Raw genomic sequence first — 23,867 nt, forward strand, 5'->3', positions numbered from 1 at the left:
ATTTTAACTGAAATTATTTTCATCCTTTTCTACAAAAGCTAAGGATTCCAAAAAGGTTATATGAGTTCTGAAAACTAATAGTGAAGTCCCTCTAGAGAGAGGAGTTATTTGGAATAAGGAGTTTGCCTTCTGGAATGTAGGGAGGAGTGTGCTGACCTGGAGAGCTCCATACGCCTCAGGAGCAAAAGGAGATCTGATGATTAGGAAGTTAGGACAGTACAGTAAGGTTTCAAATGCTTCCCTAATAAACATGACCACCTAGAAGTAGTCTTTGACAAGATTTCAACTCAATTTTAAACCTTGCAAGAGGATAGGAGACACACTTAAGGAGAAATATGTCAAGACATTGACCACATTTGTTGTCTTCTTTAATCTCTTAATCTTTGTGAATTAGCTCTTTGACTACTTTTGAACAAGTAGAAATGCTATTTCTGAATATGAATATTTTTCTGAGATGCTGAATGTAATTTATCAGAATAAGGGTCTAGGAAATTATGCATTCCTTAACTAGGTTTTTAGATTAAATTGTGAGATAGGCCCAGAAGTACATAAAGGTAGTGAAATTCTATTTGCAGTGTCAGTGTTTCAATATTTTATGAAATTAGCAAAGCTTTATTGTATTTTCTGCCTAGGTACTCAACTGAATAAACGGCATAATAAATAAGAACTCAAAGGCAGAATTTTGTTGAGGGGGAAAATAAATTAGAAAGAGTAATGCAATCCCACTTATATATATTTTATGAATTTCATGCGTTCTGTATTTGAAAGTTTGTCAAGATGTGCTTGGGTATTAAAATATAGATTAACATTGAAAGTTTTAATATTTTTCTCTGTTTACATACTTACTCCTCTGCACGCGTCAGTATAAAAATTTCTGCCAAAAAGCAGTAGTCAGGATATTCTCCTCCATCGTAACTGAATAGTGAAGAGAATTGAAGAATATTTTCTAAGAGAAACAGTGTTACTTTCTATAACTCTGGGCCTTTTTGTATTTTGAGGCAAATTATTACATTTACACATATTAGTTTGGAAGAATAGATTGACATTTTCACAGGCCTGAGATATTAGGTAAAGCAATGAATGAGGGAAACTGAACAGATTTCCTTTTCCACATTGCTGACATTTCATACATATGAAATTATAGGAACCTCTGGCACAGTCTGGCAGTAAGTGATGTACAATTACTTCTGAGTTGGACCAAAGTGCACCATGCTACCCAAATGTCCAAGGATGGGTTTAGCATACCCAGCAAGCTCTTGCTAGTCAGCTTGGCTTTGGCTTGATGTATAGAACAGGTTGATGATTAGGCTCTCACAGTTTTTGAAATTTCCCAGGGAAAGCAAATGTGGTTTCCTGAGCTTTGGCTCATCTCCACAAACTAGATTGGAAAGTCACATGAGGACAGGTCTGTAAGCAGATGCTCACTGCCCATGGCAGTGTTCATATTTTTACAGATGCTTTGATAGCACTGTCTAAGTTACCTCCCCCAACTCCTTCAGGGCAAATTTGTTCCTATGTCTTCCAAGGTATGTGTGATGAAAATTTAACTATTCTTTTTTGAATCTTCTGTTATCCTCTCTTGTCTCTTTCTGTCATTTTTGATTACCTAAATGAGAGCCCCTGTTGCAAAAGTTTCTATTTGACATGTTTCTCTTGCTATTCAGCATTGTTTCTCAGAGTCTACCCCTGAGGGCATGTATGCTAGTGGAATGTTACCCCAAGCAAAATAAAAATCCTGGACAAGTAAGTCCACTGCCAAAGCAAACAAACTGACAAATCAGATGATGCCTCACAAGGCTTTCCATAAATGCCTTATGGTATGCCCATTGTTTTCCACATTCCTTCTTAATCTTCTCCTATGCTAAAGTAGTCTTTTTAAAAAAAAATTTATTATGTTATGTTAATCACCATACATTACATCATTAGTTTTTGATGTAGTGATCCATGATGCATTGTTTGCGTATAGCACCCAGTGCTCCATGCAGAATGTGCCCTCCTCAATACCCATCACCGGGCTGACCCATCCCCCCATCCCCCTCCCCTCTAGGACCCTGTTTGTTTCTCAGACTTTATCAGACTCGATTGTAGGTATCTACAATGAACTTACGCAAGATATCAAGGCATTAATAGAGGTTGGTAGACATACATTGTCATTGCCATTGACATCGTCATCATCATCATCACCAAAACATATTGAACACTTACTATATGCCTGTTACTTCAGTCTTATCACACTGAATCATCACATAACCCCTGTGATATATTGGTAAGAATCCTTATACACATATTTAGATGAGGAAGCCAACACGTAAAGAATTGAGCGAACTTATCCAGTGGCACACAACTATTAAGGACTGGCCAGAATTCAAACCCAAGATTTTCTGCTTCTAAACTAATGTATTTACTCATAGTAGTAGAACTTCATTCAGATATAGGAATGTTAGTACATCCCTAACCATTTTAAAATTTCCTCAGTTTGTGCCAGCTCTATGGGTGTCAGAAATGTCTCAGACTCTAAACATCTCTTTAGCTCAGTTATACTTACTTTAGTTCAATTAGCTCGAGTAGCATTGAATAATTACTATGAGGGAGATACTCTTCTAGGCAACGGGGATTCAGAAATGCATGAGATATATCATTTTCTTTGGTCAAGCAAGCAATATAATGGGTTAAAGACTTAAGACATTCCACAACTTTAAATTTATTGATCAGATGTTTCCCTTCATTTATGTCGTCTCAGGAAAAAAGTACCTATGTACAAATAACCTAATAAGTGCTAGTTTAACTGCCTAGAAGGATTAGAAAATTATTCTTCTAACCAGTGGGCCAGTTAGAATAAGATAAATGATCAGAAATATCTCACGTTCTTAAATTGCTTCCAAAGAAACCATGCCTTGCAGGCAGTAAATGTCAACTTAATTATTAATGATCTAATTAAGGATTTGACCTCTTAAGTAAAGCAGACATCCAATAAAATAATATTTATTTCATGAAATAAGAACATGTTTCTTTTTGGTCTCACTGCAGAAGAAAAAGGAGTACATAGATTTCAAGTGTCTGTATTCAGCTTTTATTATTTTGAGTACACAGGTTGAATCAAATGTCACAGTTACTCTTATGCAATATTTGGCATAAGAGGAGAATTTGGCAATGATATAAAGTGATGTTTGGATGTTTGCTTAAATTCACCCTTCTGTCTTGAAATATCTCAGCTACATTTTATTTATGTTTTAAGCTTTACTTAAGTTTTCATTTATTGGCTTTTTTTGAACTATTTGAGATTGGTTGGAAAAATGACAGTGCTAAATTGAATTGTCATTATAACTAGTAGATCAGTTTGGGGAAGATAGACAAATAGAGATAGGGTTTATTCTACTTTAGAATCCATTCAATTGCTGAGAGATTCAATATCAATCTTAAGGCGATATTACTGAGGTAGAATACATAAAAATTGTAATAGTGGAAATCCATATATTCATCGACCTCATACCATCCATGTAATTAATCTAGGTGAAAACATTTTTATTTGTCATACCTGCATATTTTCACCTGACATCAGCTTGACTTGGTTAAGAACTTTAATAAACCTTTAATGCTCACCTTTTAACATTCCATATTTTCTAATTATTATCTACCTAATATTCATTCAGAGTTTGTTTTTTGTTTTTTGTTTTTCATTTGTCTGGCTTTATGAGAGACTGAACTAAGCTTTTAAAAGCTTTCTGTTTTCTGTTGGATCTCCAATTCTGATGGATAATGGAACATATTCTGAGCATCAGTGTGTGTGCCCTCTGGTCTATGGTACTGTAATCCTCTATCTGAACTGAGTTTGTAAAGCAAATTGGAAAAGCTTATACAGTCATTATTTTAGGATCTTAATTAATTTGCAACATTTTGGTGAGAAAATGATATTGCATGACTCTCTACAAGTTCAACACTGCAAACCTTCAGTGTAGTTTTGTGGTTTGATGTTTTATGATTCTTCCTCAATAAGGTACAAAAGTAGTCATTAGACACCTGCCATGTTCTGCAAAATCGAATAGGAACAGTTTAACAGCCAGGAGATCAAGTACCATAAATGGCATCAACAACGCTTTTTAAAGGAAAACATTATGGTTGTCCTCTGAGAATAATAAAATCAGGGATATTTGACTGCTTTAAAATGTTGCGATTTTGTAGAATTGTTCTCTAGTACAAAAATCCTTAAAAGATGTTGGTGAACTCGACATATTCTTCATAGATCCCAAATTATGCAAGGTCTGAAGAGAAGAACTGGTATTAAAGTTCCTATGGTAGCAGGAATGTAATTCAAACAGAAAAGAAGAGGGATATACCAACTCGAGAAAAAGGCACACTTGTCTTGCCTTTCTTTTTTTCTTTTTTTCTTTTATTATTTTTTATTTATTTACTTATTTTTTTTTATCTTGCCTTTCTTATACTTTATTCAAAGGCAAGCTTCCCAGAAGCCTAAGCTTAAAAATTTGTTGGAATGAATATAGTTCACCATGGTCTGTAGCTTTCAAAATGTTACTATCACAATTATATCATAACTATTATATTAGCTATTATGTTGTAGGTTCTCAGCTCAGGGCTTTGCATATATCAGATGATGGTTTTTTTTTTACATTAACCAAAGAGAATAGGAGTGCTATGAAAAAGCTACTGTGATCCTCACAGTCACACATGAACTAGAAGTTCTTATTATACAAGTGAGGATACTGAGGCACAGAGAAGTTAAGTATTGGCAAATAAGTGGGAGAGGTAGGATCTGAACCCAAGCAGTCTGACTCCAGAGTCCATTATGATATACTGCTTCTCAGTTAATGTTGGGGTTGAGAACTTGACTTTTGGGAATTGTTTCCTAGTTAGTGCCTGATGTCTCCATATGGACTTATCACAGGAATCTGTCAGGAGTACGGGTTGGGGTGCTTTCTACAAAAGCATAAGATATAGTTTATACCTTAAATAGACTGAACATCTTTCCCTCTACTTCTCATTCATTCCTTCATCCAGAATTTATTGAGACCTACTTGTGCTTGACATTGTGTTAGATATTTGGGACAATCTTATAAAATACAAAGTGCCATCTTCATAGACTGTATATTATACTGTTTGGGTACTATATAAATGTTGATTTAGCCAGAAGCTCATGTCCATTGCATCATAGTATATTATAATGCTGAACTCTTAGTTATAGCAGTAAATATTTGCCATGGAAAAGCTGTGCTTTAGCACCAAATGTGAAAAACTTATGCACTAGGGCATGCTGGTTGGAGAAGTCACAATATCCACAATTATGAAATTTTAGGTCCTAATATGTAAATTTCAACACATTTTTTGATTGTAGCAGGAAATGTATTTTCTGTTCCTTCTTGAACATTTGTCTTCCTAAAAGGAAATTGGATATGACACCAAAGTACAATCCATAATTAGATCTAAAATTAAAGTTTTAATTAAAAATTAAAAAAATTACTTTGCAAAATATACTCTTAAGAAAATGGGGGAGAAAACATAGACTATGAGAATATATTTGCATATCACAAGTCTGATAAAGAACTTGTATCCAGATGTTGGTTTGCAACCCCAGGAGCTTACTGGATATAATCTGAAGCTGGCCCCTGTAAGCATAGGGCAGGGAGAGACCTAAGACAGAGGTGGGCCGTTCCTGATTGGTAGGTACCACTTTTAATAAGCAAAGAGAACTTAGATACGGGGCTTGTCTTGGGTGGCTGCAACATGAGATTTCTGATCCTGCCTGCCAAATCTTAAAAATTTATATGGAGTTCTTAAGTGGGTTCAGTCACATATACTGTCTTTGTGGTCTCGCTACCACATCGCTGTCTCAAGGCTTCTGGGTGTGAAGAGGGCAAGCAGAATGCACATTCCAAGGTCAGGGGAGGGGGTGAGGAGCGTCTAATTGCCTGGGTCCAGCTCACAGGTCACCCAGCAGTTAAGACTTCTTCATGACCTCCTGCAACACTCCATCCCTTGTGACCAGCTCTTACGATGTCCCACAGTGCCTCCTTCCACAGTGTGCTCTGAGGAGTCACTAGAATGGAGGTGGCTTCTTTGGCAACAATGTGGCTACACTGGAGGCAGATGCCAGATGCCACAGTGATGATACAGGCACATGCAATAGAAAACATAGATTAAGACACTGATTTTCAAAATCAGTGACAACTGTTTCCACCAAGAGCCCCTTGTTCCATTGATTTATTAAGTCCTCTAGCCTGGAGCTCAGATCATTCAGGGTGTCCTCATGTGATTTAATAAAGATGCTATATTAGCATACTCCTCAGGTTGAACACACAACATTCTGTTTGGAGAAGAGCACAGGTGCCTCCTTGTGAGGTAGAATAATGTCCAAGGCCATCCTGTTTGGGAGGACTGCTTTTCTCATTAGAGGCATTTCAGTGTTCAGGAAGGACAGACTTGGTTGGCTATGATGTAAGGCTCTCCGGTGGATTTAGTAAGGGCTTCTATATGTGCTGTAACATCCCCCAGGCCACAGGTGGGAAAGCAAAGAAGGCATCCAATGATAAGATCAGTGGAAAACAGACTGTGCCCCTCTGGCCTTGGGGAGAGGGCGATTGGCAATTGTTAACGTGGGGTGGATTCTCTCCTATGTCCAGGGAAAACCCAGGGTGCAGCAGCCCAACCACGCAGGTGGAAGCCACGGCCAAGAGTTTGTGCCACATAACCACTGGCTCCCGTTCGGGGCTACTTAATAAGTACCTGGCAGCCGTCCCAGTCAGTGCCAAACCAGCCACTATCCTCTAATATGACAGAATGACTATATAGTTTTGGTGATGTCCATCCCATATTTCTTGTACGGTTGAGTTGGTTCTGTCTAGGGTGATTTTTCTGTTCCTAACATAGGGCTACCCAGGTATTTAGTGTCCATAACCTGGGGTAAGCCACATAGACCTGTCCCAAATCTGAGCATAACCACCCATGGCTTTGATGATGGTGTTTTTAGGACGCTTCTGGTCAGCAGTTTGGTGGGCTGCCTGTGTGGTTTGATTGACAGTAGAGGAAGACCTGGGCCCACTGTTACTGGTAGTGTGTGGCACAGATTTCTTGACTAGTATTGGTGATAGCAGATGAATTAAGAGTACTAGTCCTAACTTGTTCTTCCTTAATGTATTGCTGTAGAGCTTTCCAGCCCCCTCCCTGGAGTGGCAGTACCACCATGGCAAGCTAGAGAGGGACAGCTGCCCACATACTCAACAGTTGTGTTGATTCCTTTGTTGGCCATACGAGTGGGTCCACTGTAGAAAAGTATTTCTATCAGGTGCCCATCTTGTGACCAGATGCCATAGGAGCGGCAGACGTCTAAGGTCAAAAAGACAAATATTTCATAGGAACTTGCATAGGAAGCCCTTCTTCTATAAAAATTACACCTGTGGCCTAATCCTTAGATGTTAATGTGGCAGCAACTTGAGGAACGTGACCTGGTTGTGCACACCACACATGTTGGCTGGAGGAGGCAGCATTGTCAAGTATGAAGAGATGGATTGGGGGCAATAGGCCAGACCAGGACCCTTCCCTTCTCCCCTCTTTCATGGGTCATGTTCCATTCCAGCTCTAGCGCATTTCAATAGGTCACCTTACAGTAGGACAGTGGGGTCCCAATGGAGATTGAGTACCCCTTACTGAGGGGTACAAAGTAACACACCCATCCCATTGCAGATCCCTGTAGATAACTCCTTTCTCTGGCGTGAAGGGGCTTGGTGTTCTCAGCAGCACAGCATGGTGATCCACAGTGAGAGTTGGAGCAATGACCATTTCCCGAGACTTCCATACACCTTCATGGTATTTGGTGCCTCAGCAGAGGTCCCCAGTCAGGCATATGGAACAACAGGCTCTACTGGTTGATCATTCAAATGTATTAAAAGTACTTGGGACAGTCCACCCAGTCAAGGCGGTTTTACCTGTTATTAATTTAATGTGCTGTTTTAATATTCCACTTTTTCTCTCTACCAACCCTGCTACTTGCAGGTTGTAGGGGAGAAAGAACCTCTATTTAATGGCATATTCTTTTGCCAAGTCTTGCATATCATGACCTTCAAAATGTGACCTCTGGTCACTGTCTATTCAACAAGCACATCCATACATGGTACTCTTCTCTAACCCCCTAACGATGGCAACCTACTTTGCATGGTGACAAGGGAAAGCTTGGGTTAGGTCTGATGCAGTGTCCACACAAACCAGGACATATTTAGAAACTTCATCCAGCGGGGGCCAGGGCCAATACAATCAATTTACCAATTTACCAATCCCTCATCAGTTTCCTCCACTCTCTATACAGGCCACAGGGGCTGCCACAGTAAGAAGGACAGGGGCATTTGGAGGATCTACACATTTCTAGAGACAGTGGGCTGGTGGACAGGGTGCTCCTCTCCTGCAAATCAGTTTGCCACTTAGCCAAGAAGGGTTTGAACCATGGCAGAGGTGGGTTGATGGGACATATTCTCAAGCCACCCTTGATAGGAAGGGAAGTTCTTACCTTGATATGCTGCTGTTCCTTTGAGGGAGGCTCAACCTGCAGGAGCTCTGTTATACACTGCTAGGAGCTTTACCTCTATGGGGCATAATAGGTTTTTGATCCCTTCCAGAGCTAGGACCAAAATCCTAGGGGTACTCTCTCCTTCCGTTCTCTCTGCCAAGGTGCCCAACCCATACCTTCCAGAGTCACGGACACATGTAACTCAAATGGTAGCTCTGCTTGAGAGATGACCAGAGCTCTACTCTGCTTCATTAGAGTTTTGTCTTCTCAAAGGCAACTTACTGTTCTGACTCCTAGTCCCTTATATGTCCTTTCTTTACCAGGTGGTATAAGAGATGGAGGCACTGTGTCAAGTGGGGAATAATTGTCCTCCAAAACTCCCAAATCTCTGTAAAGTCTTGCTCTGACTCACATTTTTAGAGGTTTGATGAGCTTACATTTTATCAGTCACAGCTTCTGGGACAACATGCACCTCCCCTGACCAGATGACTTCCAAAAACCTTCAGATGGTTCCTGGGTCTTGAATTTCTGTGGGTTCCCACACCCATACTCTCCCTCACAGATACTCCAGCAAAGCCTGCAGGGTGTCCTGCCATAGAGGCAGTCTTCACTTGTTAACATTGTATCATCAGTGTCATGGGTCTATTTTACTAATGTGGGGAAGGAAAACGGGAACAGGTCCCATGATATATGGTGGGGCTGTGCAGGTAACCTTGGGAAAGCACTTGAAAAGTCCATTCTTGCCACTCTTGCCCCTTTCACGTGGAGGTAAATTGATTTTGTGATGGCCGGGGGTATATTGGGAAAGGCATTTGCCAGGACAGCATGGTGCACTCCTATGACCCTGGCAAAGGCATCTCAAATAGTGGCAATGGTGGGCACAGCTGCATGCATAGGGGACATTATCTTGTTCTATTCTTGGTAGTCTGAGAAAAAAAAAAAAAACAAACTTGGTAGTTTTTTACCAGCTGTACCAGGCTATTGAAAGAACTATGGACAGGATGTACAACAATCATTCAGTGCAGTTCTTAGATAGTTTCTCCGACCTCCTTATGCCCCCAGGCAATTTATATTGTGTGACAATTACCACTGTTGGGATGGCAGGCTTACTGGCTGCCAGTTGGCATTTCCTCTTAACACTGGTTTGATGACTCTAACCCTGGGGTGGAATTCACTGATAGAGGTCTGCAGAGTTTGACCTTGGTAAGATATCAGTGCCCAATATATTCTCTGGTATTGGAGAGATAAAAGCCTCATATTGGGGGGGGGGGTGAGTTGAGAGAATGTCCAATCTGCAGTGTCAAAAGGACCTTCCTGACTATACTTTTTGTCCTCCCTTTTGATGGCACTGAAGGACCAGAAAACTTCTGAGGGTTATTGTGTTATTAGAGTATATGCGGCTCCTATATCCTCCATACCTGTCACCTTTTGTGTATTTCTGGAGGACTAGTGAATACTGAACTCAACATGAGGTTTCCAGTCTCCAGTGGCTCTCACCTGGAGGCAGTCTTGGTCTGCATCCTATCCCCAGGACATGGGAGGCACTCACACCAAACAGGACTATATCTTTGAGGCCTCTGCTGGAGCAGGTCAGGCATCATGGGTGGTAGGGGTAGATGGGGCAGGTCTGAACTATTGTCCAGGTTTTAAGGCTTTCCATAGGCCAACCAACACAGCATTAGGTTGTCAGTCTATCTGTTTACATGAGGGCCCTGCAGCAATGAGATCATTGCTTTAGGTTTATCTTTACCTGACCCTTTACAGCCAAGTGGGATAGCCTTTTGGCATTCTGAACTCCCTGTCTTGGGTTTTCTCCAGAGCTCATGTGCATTCCTGGAATTTGTCACTTCCCACCAGATCAGCAATGGATTGCTCAACACCATAAATGTCTTGTTTTACAACTGGGCTCAGCATGTATATCAGTGTCTCATACCAGATACTAGGGGCAGACTGGAGTATCTTAGCTTTCATTCCTGTAGTGAATGTGGCCTGATCAGGACAGGGTGTAGATGGCCTGTCTCATTCCCAACTCCCCAAGAATTTGTTGTACTTCCCTTATAGATTTTCCTCATTGGGCCAAGCCTCGGTGCAGGGTAGAATAATCCAATGTATAAGGGAGTGAGTACCTTGAATCCTCCTACTTCTATGCAGGTGCTGCCAGAAGGCAGGATGTATGGGATATTTTACATTATCTCTCCCTTTTTTCTGCCCTGTGGAGAAATGCTATGGTGCCCTGTATCCCATAACTGCACTAACCACGTCTGGACATTTTCCCTGGCTTTTCATTGAAACTTGGCAGCTGTATCAGTAAGGTTGGTAGGCATATATTCTCTCATCAAGAATGTTTCCTGAATTGGGGGCTGCCCCACTGCCTGGGGTGGCCGTTGCTATGCTTTTGCTTTCCTTTGTATCAGTGGTCAGAGGGCATGGGACATTCCCCTGTTCACTGTCAATCACAACATCCCCCTCTTCATTCTCCTCTTTTCCCAGGGATTCCACCACTTAGCATCCAATCAGGCTTTGTCACAAGTGCTTGGACTTTAACTGCAGCAGGTTTTGCCCTCCTGGCTTTGCAGAAGGGCACACTAAGGTCTCCAGCTGATGATCCTGCTCCCCCACCTTGTCGACCATCCCTGAAGCTGGCAGAGTTTTGGATGACCATCTGTCCTTCTGTATCCTCAGCTCTTCCTCCAACTCCGGAACCCGAGCTGCAGCCTCTAGTGGGGCCTCAGTGGCCAGCCCACCGTAGCACCCTTTGTTCTCTTCTGAACTGCGGTGCGCTGTGCACAGATCTCACACAGGGGTGTTAAAAAATCACCCCTATTGTCTCATAATAGTCCACAGGCATCTAATATATGGGCCCCTCCTCCTCACATAGAGGTTGATGGCCAACTCATGCGGATGCCTCCTTCCTGGCTGGCTCACCAACTGTTAGTTCACAAGCTCCTTGGGGCTTCTCAGGTGTGATCTGAAATTGGCCCCCATATGTGGAGGGCAGGAAGAGATGGAAGAAGGAGGAAGACCACTTCGGATTGGTAGGTGGTAGGTTTAATGAGTGAGGGACCTTACATACAAGGCTTGTTTTGGGCAGCTACAAGATGAGTAGATTTATACACCTGCCTGCCAAATCTTTAAAGTTTATATAGAGGCCTTAAATGGGTTGGTTCAGTCATGTATTCAGTCCAGATGGTCTCAATACTGCATCAGTATCGCAAAGCCATGTTTTTGGGTCAGCCTCTGGGAAAGGAAAAGGCAAGTGGAATGCATATTCCAAGGACAAGGGAGGGAGTGAGGAGCCTCTGATTGCATGGGTCCAGCTCACTGGTCTACCAGTGGTCACATCCTCTCAATTCCAGACTTTATAAAGAACTCTCAAAACCTAACAATATGAAAACAAACAACCTGTTTTAGTCAACTTTGGTTGCTTTGGCAAAACCAGATAAGGTGGCTTAAACAAGGGACATTTATTTCTCACAGTTCTGGAAGTCCAAGATCAAGATGCCTGCATATCTGGTATCTGGTGAGGACCTGCTCCTTGGCTTAGAGACAGACACCTTCTTACCATGTGCTCTTCTTTTTCTTCTTATAAGGACACTGATCTTATCATGAGGGTTTCCCTTGTCATGAAAATCTAAGCTTAATTTTCTTCTAAAGGCCCCACTTCCAATACCATCACATTGTGGGTTCAGTATATGAATTTTGAAGGAACACAAACATTCAGTTTACAGCAAAACCCAATTACAAAATGAGTCAAGGATTTGAATACACACTTTACCAGTGAAAATATAGAGAAGACAAGCAAGCACATGAAAAGATGTTCAACATCATTAGCCATTAAGAAAATATAAATCAACATTTCAGTGTAATCTCACTGTACCCCTATAAGAATGATGAAAATTAAACAGCAAAAAATATGGTCCTATCAAGCATTGGTAAGAATGCAGAGCAACTAGAATCTCCATACATTGTTGATGGGAAGGCAAAATGGTATGGCCATTTTGGAAAATAGCTTGGCAGTTTCTTATAAAATCTACACGTACATATCACCTAGTGTTACAATGAACACCTAATTATTTATGCCCCCCAATGAAAACTTATATTCATATAAAAATCTATGTGAATCTGTTCATAATCACCAAAATGTGGAAACAACCCAAATGTCCTTCAACAGGGGGAATGGATAAACAAAATGTGCTACATCCATACAATGGAATGCTACTCAGATCAAAAATAAATAAATAAATAAATAATAAATAAATAAATAAATTCTTGATACAAGCAATAACATGGTTGCTCCTCAAATGCACTTTGTTAGAAAGACTACATGCTGTATAACTCCATTTTTTTTTTTTATGACATTCTGGGGGGAGAAAAGCAAAACTATAGAGACAAAGAACAAATCAATGATTTCCAGGGATTAGGATTGCTGGGGACAGATTGACCCCAGAAGGGCAGCACAAGGATATGTTTGTGCTGATAGAACTGTTCTGTATCATGATAATGGTAGTCGGTACAAGGCTCTATGCATTTGCCAAAACCCATTGAACTGTACAATACAGAGGGAATTTTATTGTTTGTAAATTAAAAAGTTTGTGGATAATGATAAATAATGAAAAAACCCACACATTGGCAAGTTTTCTCGTGTGAGTACCTTAATGAAGTTCATTTCCCTTGACTTTGTTTTTCCATTTCTCAAAATTTATTCTTAGGAAATCAATCAATGTTATAGTCAAGAATATTCTTTGCAGTGATATTTGTCACAGAGAAATTGAAAACATCTTAATTGTGCAATGATAATGAGGTAGCTAAATAAATTATATTTCTTATTTACAGGCATTCAAATTATGTTTCTGAAGGTTAATTATATAGAAAGAAATGATCATCCTTCACTGCTGTACTATCAGTTTACTCTATTGACTTACCCAGTTTAACTTAAAAATATTGGTTCTCAAATATTTGCAAACCTCTAGACAACTTGAAGTACTTTCTAAAGGTATACCACATATTCAAGCTGGTCCAGATCCTTTTCTGAATAGCTAGATATATAAATAGACAGGTAGATAGACAAAATGAATAATATTGTTTCTGCCTTTATACTCATTTCAGTTCCTCTTTTATTTTTCTAGCTAAGACAAAATTAGGATGGAGAATAGAGATAGTATCTTTGATCTGAATCATTTTTCTATTTGGGATATACTTTATCCTCATTTTCACCAATAATAAAAAGGCACATTATATATAAATGGTGCTTTGCAATTTCCAAAGTATTATTTTACATTAGCCTCTTTGATCTATCACCAGACCGAATAATATAATCAGGGATGATAGCAGTGCCCCTCCTACCACTTATCCAAGGCATCCGAAGCCTAAAAAAAGTCTAACAGTTCTCTAGGGCCACATTTTGGTTAGGCGTTTAAGGCAGAACTCTAATCCAGACGTCACAACTTCTCATTAAATATTCTATTCTTTATAAGTCACTGTTTATTTACTTCAAGATTTTCCCTTTTGAAGAAGCATGTCCTACATTATATATTCCATTATTATCATTCTGGATTCATCTTGTTAAAAATACAGAGAATCTTTATAAATTCTCATGACAAACAGTTTCTCTACTAAATGATGTCATCAGATTGTGTTTTGAGATGTAACAGTGTGCTTTTTTTTTCATTGTGGACAAGACCCATTCCCCCACATCACCTGATTTGTGAGCTATCCACTGTGTCCAAAAGATCAAGATTATTAGACCTTGAATGCAAACAGATATGTAAGTCAGTGCCCCAAAATGGCATTTGAAGTTCTTTTCATGAGAACAATAATCCTGAAAGCCAGGATTCATATGCAAGAGCCAGGCATGTGGGAGAGAAGTGTTTTGTAAATTCCAAATAGCTCCCTGTAGATATCAAGATGGGAAGCCAAAGGACTCTATATAGCTTTAGCATCAGCCAGAGTTCTACATTGGCCAGTTTCCTGGGCCAGAAAGGAGGAGCCTAGAGAGGATATCAAGAGAAGGTACACAGATGAGTTTCCCTGCCCCTCCCTTCTTTTGCAAATGAAATATTGGGCTGTGAAAATGAAAACTATGGATGTTTCAGGTAGGTTAAAGGGAAAGAAAAAGCAGAGGGACTGTTCCCTTGTTTGACACGTTGGGAAGCAACTGTGCACACACGTTTCCTGCACCACACGTATAGGAATGGGGCTGCAACAGTGAGATGATGGTGTACTGTGTTTAGGCACAGGATGGACACCAGAGCTCACCACTTACCACCCTCCCAATCTGGTCTCCCTGGGCCTATTTAGGACATGGGAGCATCCCAAAATCCCTGTATGCCCCAGTGTGGGATGTGGAAGTGTTGACTGCCCCAGGAAAGTGGACACAGCTTGGAGTCAGGTCTAGATGAGTATGACGTATGTGGACTAGAAAATCAGAAGCTATGTCGGAGACCCTGGAGATTAACAGTAGAGCAGGTTCATCTTTAAAAACTAGGTACTGATATACCGAGACCAAGTCAATGGGAATATTTCAGTAGGAACTTTAAATGGCTATATCTATGTTTCCCCATCCCTTCCCAATTCCTGTCTGTCTTCGACTACCAACCAGAAATTGGGGCTTGTGAGCAAATTGATGTCATTTTTAGAAAAAAAAAAAAAAAAGTTATTTTCCAAGGTCCAGTTTTGGTAGATGTCAAAAACAGTACTATATCGTAATTTTTTCCCCATACCTAAGATGTAATGAGTAATTTTCAAACCTTTTACACACACACATGAAATAGTGGTTACTTTCTCCTGGAACATGTGAGTAAGCCCAAGGAAATGTGACATTTCATTACCAAGACATGTTGTTAGATTTTAGTTTGTTTTTTGTTTTTTCTTTGAGCAATTTTAGTTTGTTTCTAGTGTTTCTACTCTTTTGCATTTTCTCTCACCCTGAGTAACACTTAGTACAGTACTCATGACCTAAAGATATTGTAATCCTCTACGCTTGACTGACTCTACTGGATCAGGCCTGTGGAGCCATGTACATAAATTGTCCTGAGAGTGGGTAGAAGATAAAGAGTGTCAATGAAGCATCATGTTTAAGAAATAGGCTCTAGAACTTCATTGCCCAGGTCCAAATTCAAGCTCTACTATTTTACTTGTGTTTGTCCTTGGTCAGGTTGTTTTACTTCTCCAAGACTCAATATTGTTGTGTCTAGGATGAGCATAATGATAGTTCTCACCTCATAGTATTGTGACGTTTAAATGAGCTGATACGTGTAATTCACTTAGAGTAATAACTGACATCTGCTACATACGGTGCATGAGTTTACTGTTACTAATGCTTTGAGGATTACATGAGTTAATAACTACATGTAAAATGTGAGATTGTGCTGGGCACATTCTAAGTGATCAAAGTGTTAGCCTCTCTCATGATGTTATAACATGCTGGGGAACTTCATATAGCTGTTCAGTTAGGCTTCTGAACAAGCAGCTCACCTGCCATGTAGATGAAATTTCAGCTAACTTCTGACTTCTGTAAACATATTTACCTTGGAAATATTGTCTTCTTATTTTTAGCTGTTATTATTTTTTACCAGTTCTTTTGAGTCCCTCCCCCCATTCATCTTAGCCTTTGTTCTTATGTTCTCTTTCTTTCTCTTTTATTAGCTATTAGAGTTTTATTGTTTCTTTTTAACTTTATGAGTATCCTTACATCCTTATTATATATTTTGTTTTAGCTTGTGTCTGTGTTATTTATCTAACCATACATTATACTGTTTTTGCTGAGTGTCCCTACTTTCCTCTTCCTATCCGGTCTTGCGTTCTGTCTTATTCTACCATCCTTCCATTCTGAGCTTTTTTTCATCCACTTATCATTTCCATTTTTGCAAAGGATTGCCATGTTCTGCCCCACCCATGATGCAATTCCCAGATGATCAAGGTGCCCACCCCTTTGGGCTTATTCTTTCTAATACTAAATTTATTTGTTAGCTGACAATAGATTGTGTAATCTCCCTTCTTTATGTTTTGGCATCAGCCAGAAGTAATGTGATGAGGAGTGCACATGTGAGGTAGGAGCCAGGAAGCAGTCAGCATCATAGATAAGAATATAGTTTAAATGTCTAACAGATATGATTTCCAGTTCCATTTCAGACACTTACTAGCTATATGACTCTGAGCATTTTTTTTTGTTGTTGTTGTTAACCTTCCTGTGTCTCAGGTGTAACAGTGGTACCTAACTAATGATGTTACTCTGAATATTCAGTACACCCCCACATTAATGTGGTTGGCACAGAGTATAAGACACTGTATGCTTTCTCAAATACCAGATGCTGATGTTATTTTATGGCAGTTGCTTTTGTTTTTATTATTAGGACCCTGATAATACCTAACAGCGGGTTTCTTCGTCTTCCAATGTGTGTCAACTAGGTAGACAAATACGTTTCAAATTGTGACAAAAGAAGCAGAAACAGTCATTGTGTTGCTGGCATTGCATTGGTGCACATAGATTGTGCTTAGTCCTTAGCTTTTATTTTATCTTTTATTGATTTGAAATAGAAACATTTCCTTAGCTAATTAGGGTCTCAGTCCAGAAGTGGCCAGGGGCTGCTTACCTTTAAGAAAGTAACATTTAAATTTAAAAATGAAATTAAGTGCACATCAATTCCAGTAAATTTACCATGTATTATCTGTTGATGTCTTACTTAGCTGTCGGCAAGCATTTAATCAACATTTATTGGCATTCTTTTCTGAGATTTAAATAGGACATAAAATTTTATGACATGTAGAGTATTTTCAATAACTGTTTCATTATTTTCCATAGATAGTATAATGATATACAAGAGAAGATATCAATAAAGTACCAAGAGTGCATTATTTGGGGGAGAGCAAGGTAGTTTGAAGTTTGTATAATGACAAATGTTGGTCTACTTTCCAAATTATACTGTAGATTATATTGTGAATAGCTGGGTTTCTCTTTTCTTCCTTCATTTTGCTTATAATCCTTTCTCTTCTGGTACACATAATATAGGTCAGAAAACTAATTATAGTTGTTTGTTCTTTTATTATAAAAGATAGATAGGGTCGCCTGGATGGCTCAGTCAGTTGAGCGTCTGACTTGATTTCGGCTCAGGTCATGATCTTAGAGTCATGAGATCAGGCCCCTTGCTGGGCTCTGCACTCAGTGAGGAGTCTACTTGAGATTCTCTCTCTCCCTCTCCTTCTGGCCCTCCCCCCACTCATGCTCTTTCTCTCTCTTTCTCCCTCTCTCTAAAAGAAATAGATCAATCTTAAAAAATTTAAAAGATAGATGGTACTTCATAATATTAAATTCTAATTCCTCAGAGGTCACAAAACAAAGAATGTTATAGGATGTAGTATATAGCATAGGTATAGTTTAAATACTGGTTTGCTATGGAAAGCCCAAACTCTAATAGCTTATCAGCATTAAATTTAGATGGGTGCTTGACCAGTAGCCATAGAGTTTGCATGAGCTCTTTATACTTTAAGTAGTATTTGAATTGGAAAAAGAAATATTTTTAGGGAATTGTGAGTGTATTCAGATGCTCAGGAATCTTCACTTCATCTAAGTACTTTTGCTTTTAGCTGGAAATGGGAAGAGAGAAGGACAGTAGTGTGAACTATGGCCAAGACCTAGTCATCTGGCCATCTATGCCACAGTCCCCAGAATCACAAACTAAACAGTGATTAATATGACCCTGAAATTGTACTCCTGGGCATATACTGAAAGTAATTGAAAACAGGTAAGCAAACAAGTACATATATAAGCATGTTCATAGCAGCACTATTCACAATAGCCAAAAGATGTCCATCAGCAGATGAATGGATCAATGAATTGTGGTATATACATACAATGGAATATTATTCCATCATAAAATGGAATAAAGTAGTGTATATGGTACAACATGGATGAGCCTGCAAAGTATTATGGTAAGTGAAAAAAGCCAGACACAAAGGATCAGAAATTGTATAATGCCATTGATAATGGAATACTCAAAATAGATAAATCTGTAGAGACAGAACATAACTTGATGCCTGCCAGAGTCTGAGGAGAGGGAGTAATGGGGAGAAAATGCTTAATGGGTAAAGGGTTTTATTTTGGAGTGATGAAAATGTTTTGAAACTAGATAGAGGTGGTGGTTGCACAACATTGTGGTTTACTAAATGTTACTGTTACTGAAGTGTTTACTCTAAAATGGTTAATTTTATACAATGTAAATTTCACCGTGTTAAATTATTCAAAACAAATGGAGAGGCAACGTTGAAGCAGCATCATACCCCATATTCTCAGAGTCACAACTGGTTTAAATAAGTATACTCCGTGAGGAGAGAATGTGGAGTTTGTCATTATTGATCCTAGGGAGGCTGATGAGGGCTGGAAGCAATTTCACAGTCTTCTTGAAAGATGAATTCAATTTCCCTCTTAAATATATTCTGTTTTATTATGACATTAGATTATCAGAGCTTGTGAAAATCACTATTAATGGCTAAGTTTCTGTCCCATGTGCCACTTTATTTTCCATGCTTGCCTGAGATTTCAGTTGGTCTCATTGATCCATCCGAGAAAATGAAAACAGGAAAGTATAAAAATGCTCTTCTTTTGAGATGGATTCTCTCTGTACAATGGGAAGATAATTATACTGATATGAATGGGCAGATGAGGTTATTCAGGCTCAAGTGCTTTATTTTTGGCTCTTAAATGGTTTAGATTCACCAACCATATAAATAAAATGATCTGGATAATTATAAATAGTTTTTATAGCTTATGTGAACCAGGCTGTGAAGCTGTTGGTTGTTATTTGTACGCATATATGAGTGGCAAAGCCAGTGCTTTCCATGGCTGTAACATCATTCTCTAGATTTTTCAGATAAAAAAGGCCATTACGTTTTTGTGGAGCACATCTTTGCAAACAACAGTTTGTTTTTTTTAAAGCTTTGTATATATTGAGAGCCATCCATATGCTAGATGCCTTGCTGGGTATGTTGCATAAATGATTTATAATCCTTAGAATATCCCTGAAAGGTGTTGTTATTTCTTTATTACAGATGAAATAACTGAGGTTCAAAGAAGTTAAGTGACACATTCAAGAGGATAAGTGGTGCTAGGATTCCCCCCCCCCTTTTTTTTTTAATTTTGTTTTTTAGGATTCGCCTGTGGACACTTAACTGTATCCAGCTAGGACACTTTGTAACTAGGATCCCATCCTGCAGCTCACTCACAAATTACAGACCCTGCTTACGACTAGTGGTTTGGTTTCCCTGAAGAAAATCTCATCTGTTTGCTCACATGTCTGAATTAGCCTGTATAGACAAGCTATCAAAATGTTGGTGGGATTATTGACATTTAACTGCACTGAGGAAATAGGTATATCAGTTTATATGAAAGCTTAGGTTTTACAAAGCCTTTGAGCTCCTGACATGAATAATGAGGGTGCCGAGTGATGACCAGAGAGGATGTTAAATTTGGGTCTTGGCAAACCTGAGCAACTGGGAATTTAAGGGAGGCAGAAAGATGACAGAAGTTGTGTGTCTGTCTAAGTCATTCAGAATGTGATGTCAGATCACTCTTCCAATATGGATTTTCTCTTCTCTTCATGCAGCTTCCCTATTGTCTTCTAAATACATGGTATTTTCCTACCACCATACTTTCGTTGATACTTTCATTGCCTGAAGTACCCTCTTCCATTGCCACCACGTTTCTGCCTTTCTATTTTTCCTTGTTGAAAGCCTCCTGATATCATGCTAGATAGACCCCAGAGGACCTTCTCTCCCCTGAGCTACAACAGTATTTCCTGTTTGAAACAGACCTTTGGAACTTGGCATTTACGTTCGGACTAAGTTTTCTTTGTATATGTTTATAGCTCATCTCTGATATGAAGCATGAACTCGAGGGGGGTAAGTAATAGTATCTTCACTAATTTTTACCTCATCATACACCTTGGACATAGTACATGCTCATCAAATAGTGCTTGATAATTGTATAACTCTTGAAGGCAGAGTTTTCTAAAAACATATTCATAAAAATACCACTACTAGGAGATATTCTTCTCAAAAAAGTATGGTCATTAGTCAGATAAGGCTGAAAAACACTACCCACCATTTTCACCCTAGGAAATTTACACTGTACATTGACATTTTCAACACTCTGAGTAGTTCTTCAGTAGTGAGACCAACTTTACTGTTTTAACCCAGTATTCACAGGTTTCTCCCACTTTTTTGTAAGAACCCTACTAATACCTATATTCCTCAAAAATGTCCTTTGCAAGACACTGCTTTAAAGTGCCTTGTATTAGTTCCACATCGGGCTCCCTGCTCAGCGGGGAGCCTCTTTCGCCCTCTGACCCTCCCCCCTCTCATGCTCTCTCTCTATCTCATTCTCTCTCTCAAATAAATAAATAAAAAATCTTAAGAAAAATAAAGTGCCTTGTATTAAAATTATGTTAATAATATTCACAAATGTGGAAATTAACTTTTGATTAGATGCAGGTTGGGCATTTGTTTGGTCTCCTTGCTTCTGTACTTGGGGAAGTACTACCTCTCAGCTGTATTGGTGTGTGTGTGTGTGTGTGTGTGTATGTGGCAGAGAGATAGTATCTGTGTGCATGTATATATGTGTGTAACATACAGTGTGGACTCAACCTGAAAATAGATTAAGACTGAAAAGAGAATGATTGGAACTGGTCTTTCAGCTTGATTATCTGCTAGAATCTCTATTACTTCTCATAATATGCTTGAAAAGTTTTATTTGTACCTCAGGGGCAATGAGCCTGGCCTCATTTACAAATATGAATGCAGATGTTAACAGTGGACTGTCTTCTCCTCCAAGCAGTCTTTCTCACTGTCGGCTGGTTTTATTTACTTCCTCAGCAAAGGAATATCCATCTCTGTAGAATTAGACACAATGTGGTTAATGGGAAAAGCAGAAGCTTTGGAGTCAGAAAGTTTTAATTTGATACCCAACTCAGACCTGCGTGACCCTGAGCAAGTTTTCCTTCTGGAACCGCTGACTCCTCATCTATAAAACAAAATGGGTTACACCTGCCTCCAAGAGCTTCTTACGAGGACAGTGCCTGGCACAAAGGAGATGCCCCATAAGTAGTAGTCCCCTTTGTACTTATTTTTTGCACCAAGCAGATTATGACAGGAGAATTCCACAGGTGTAAAGTCGCAGAGACAAAACTGCCTCCTTCCTATAGATGCCATTCCACATTCTGTGTTGTTACTTCAAACTATAAACTATATCGTTATTCTTCATGTCTTTTGTTTTTATGAGGTGACAGTGAACAGGGCAAATAGTAAGAGTCGAACTATTATCTATAAAGAGTAACACTAGAATTATAATAGTGACCTATTCTTATATAACCTAAAAGAGAATTTTTTAAATTATTATAGTTATTTGAGATATAGAAAAGTAACTTAGAAATGATCCCCTTAGTCTTAACATCTGTTCATTGTAAATACAAAAACAAAAACCCCCAAAACTACCATATATATATATATATATAATTTGAGTAATTCATCAGATCATTCAGAGGGGGAATGATAAATGTAATATGGAAAATTTCATGTGGGCTTTCAACTTTGTGTCAACATTAATTTTAACCACAAGTCCCTTTCCATTGTGGTTTGGGATGATTTACCACTAGGTCCAAACAGAACAAAAGAATCGTCATGTGATAACCTTGCCTAAAGTTACATTTTTGGAGGTAAAAGCACCCAATAGGTAATTAGAATGATGTAATTCTTTATAGCATAGGATAGAGTATTCAACATAAATTGAGGTTTGCAGACCAACAGACTATTCTGGCTCCTGTTTTGCAGAAAAACATACACTTATTACACATGGTTGTCAATAGCAGGTCAATCATGTCTATCCGTAGCCATCCATGGCTCAGTTGTTCCTGGAAGAAGCCCATTTTGTCCCTGCGAAGGATGACAAATGAGAGTTTTGCTGTGGTGTCTAACTTTCTAAATGCCAAATGATCTCCTGGCAGTTTTTCTTGACATAAATATTATGAACTGCTGAAGAAGCCATCATTTTTCACACTTTATTGGTTTAGACACCTGGTGAAGTCTTCTTGGCTAAACTGAAGTAACAGAGGAAGCAACATGCCTAAATGTTCCTTGGACTGTCCTCAATTGTGCAATAATCAGCATTTGTCTCAATCTGGTTGATTACAGGAGAAGATGTATCAGGGAGTCTCTGCCCAGCATCCCCGCCTCCTGAAAGGATGCCTTGTGAAATTCCCTGCCGAATGGATTGTGTGCTGAGTGAGTGGACAGAGTGGTCGTCCTGTTCCCAGTCTTGTTCAAATAAAAATTCAGATGGGAAACAGACCAGGTCAAGGACTATCTTGGCATTGGCTGGAGAAGGTGAGTAATAGGAAAGGCTTCAACAGTGGAGTCAATTGCCAACTTATTATTTTTTTTCTAGTAAACAATTGAGAAAGTCATAGAGTAGAAGTAGCCACGGATAGGTGATAGCTCTGTTGCCTGAATCAAAACTAAGTTTCATTTCCATGCATGCCTTTTCTCTTTAATCCTCTAGTTGATCTAGATTGGGTCCTATATTTACAGGAATTGTCTTAGCTCATACCTATATATAGGCCATGGCAATCAGATGGATGTTATTTTTCATTATACTTTCTTGGGGATAAAAAAAGCAAAGTTTGATTGACACACATCCAGCTTCAGGTAGCTCATACATTGAGAATATAATTGGAATATGTCTGGTAAAAAGAGCTCCAAATGAGGAATCAAGAGACATGGCTTCTTGACCAGGAACTGCCACTAACGTCGGCCTGATTTCCTGTTCTGTCATGCTGGCATGTTGTGAGAGGGAAGAAGATAGATGAAGGCTCTGAAAATGGCTTTGAAGAAGCTAAAATGTGCTATGGAAATGTAGACGGGTGACATCAGAACAAATTGGAGGAGCAGCTGTTTCTATCATTTATAGCAATGGTGTGTGTCCCCAGACGCACATGTCCTTTCTTTCAGGCTCTCCCTTGGCTTCGTCTGCCTATGGCTCAGTTAGAACAGCAGGATGGTGTGGCCACTGGCTGTGAGGAGCTCCTTTTGAAACAAGATTCTGTTCTGTGATCCTGAAAAATGGGGCCAGGGTCAAGATGAATGAATATTTTCATATTCTTAAAGTGCAGTTACTTTGCGCTCTTGTCTTTTATATTTCTGGAAGGAGAAAAAAGTCAGTAGTATTTAATGGGAAAAAAATAACAAGAATAACAAAACCAAGGTCACAGATCTTTTTGAGCATTTGGCCCACTGAATAAAACATCATAAGGTGGAAGAGTAGGAAAAAAATCAATATGTTAGGTAAATGCCAGTTTTTACATGGATATAAAAA

General features: G+C 39.2%; 1 protein-coding gene across 1 annotated transcript in view; it reads left to right on the forward strand.

Moving 5' to 3' along the window:
- THSD7B (thrombospondin type 1 domain containing 7B) overlaps nucleotides 1-23,867 on the forward strand; it is a 206,028-nt gene that overhangs the window by 172,767 nt on the left and 9,394 nt on the right. Inside the window, exon 7 of the mRNA XM_064585817.1 lies at nucleotides 22,688-22,879. Within this exon, the coding sequence (XP_064441887.1) occupies nucleotides 22,688-22,879 (192 nt within the window). The remainder of the gene's footprint in view (nucleotides 1-22,687; nucleotides 22,880-23,867) is intronic.

The sequence above is a fragment of the Mirounga angustirostris genome, unplaced genomic scaffold (assembly GCF_029215605.1).
Source record: "Mirounga angustirostris isolate CCGP_5_RB_7025 unplaced genomic scaffold, mMirAng1.0.hap1 SCAF_3, whole genome shotgun sequence".
Taxonomy (NCBI): Eukaryota; Metazoa; Chordata; class Mammalia; order Carnivora; family Phocidae; genus Mirounga; species Mirounga angustirostris.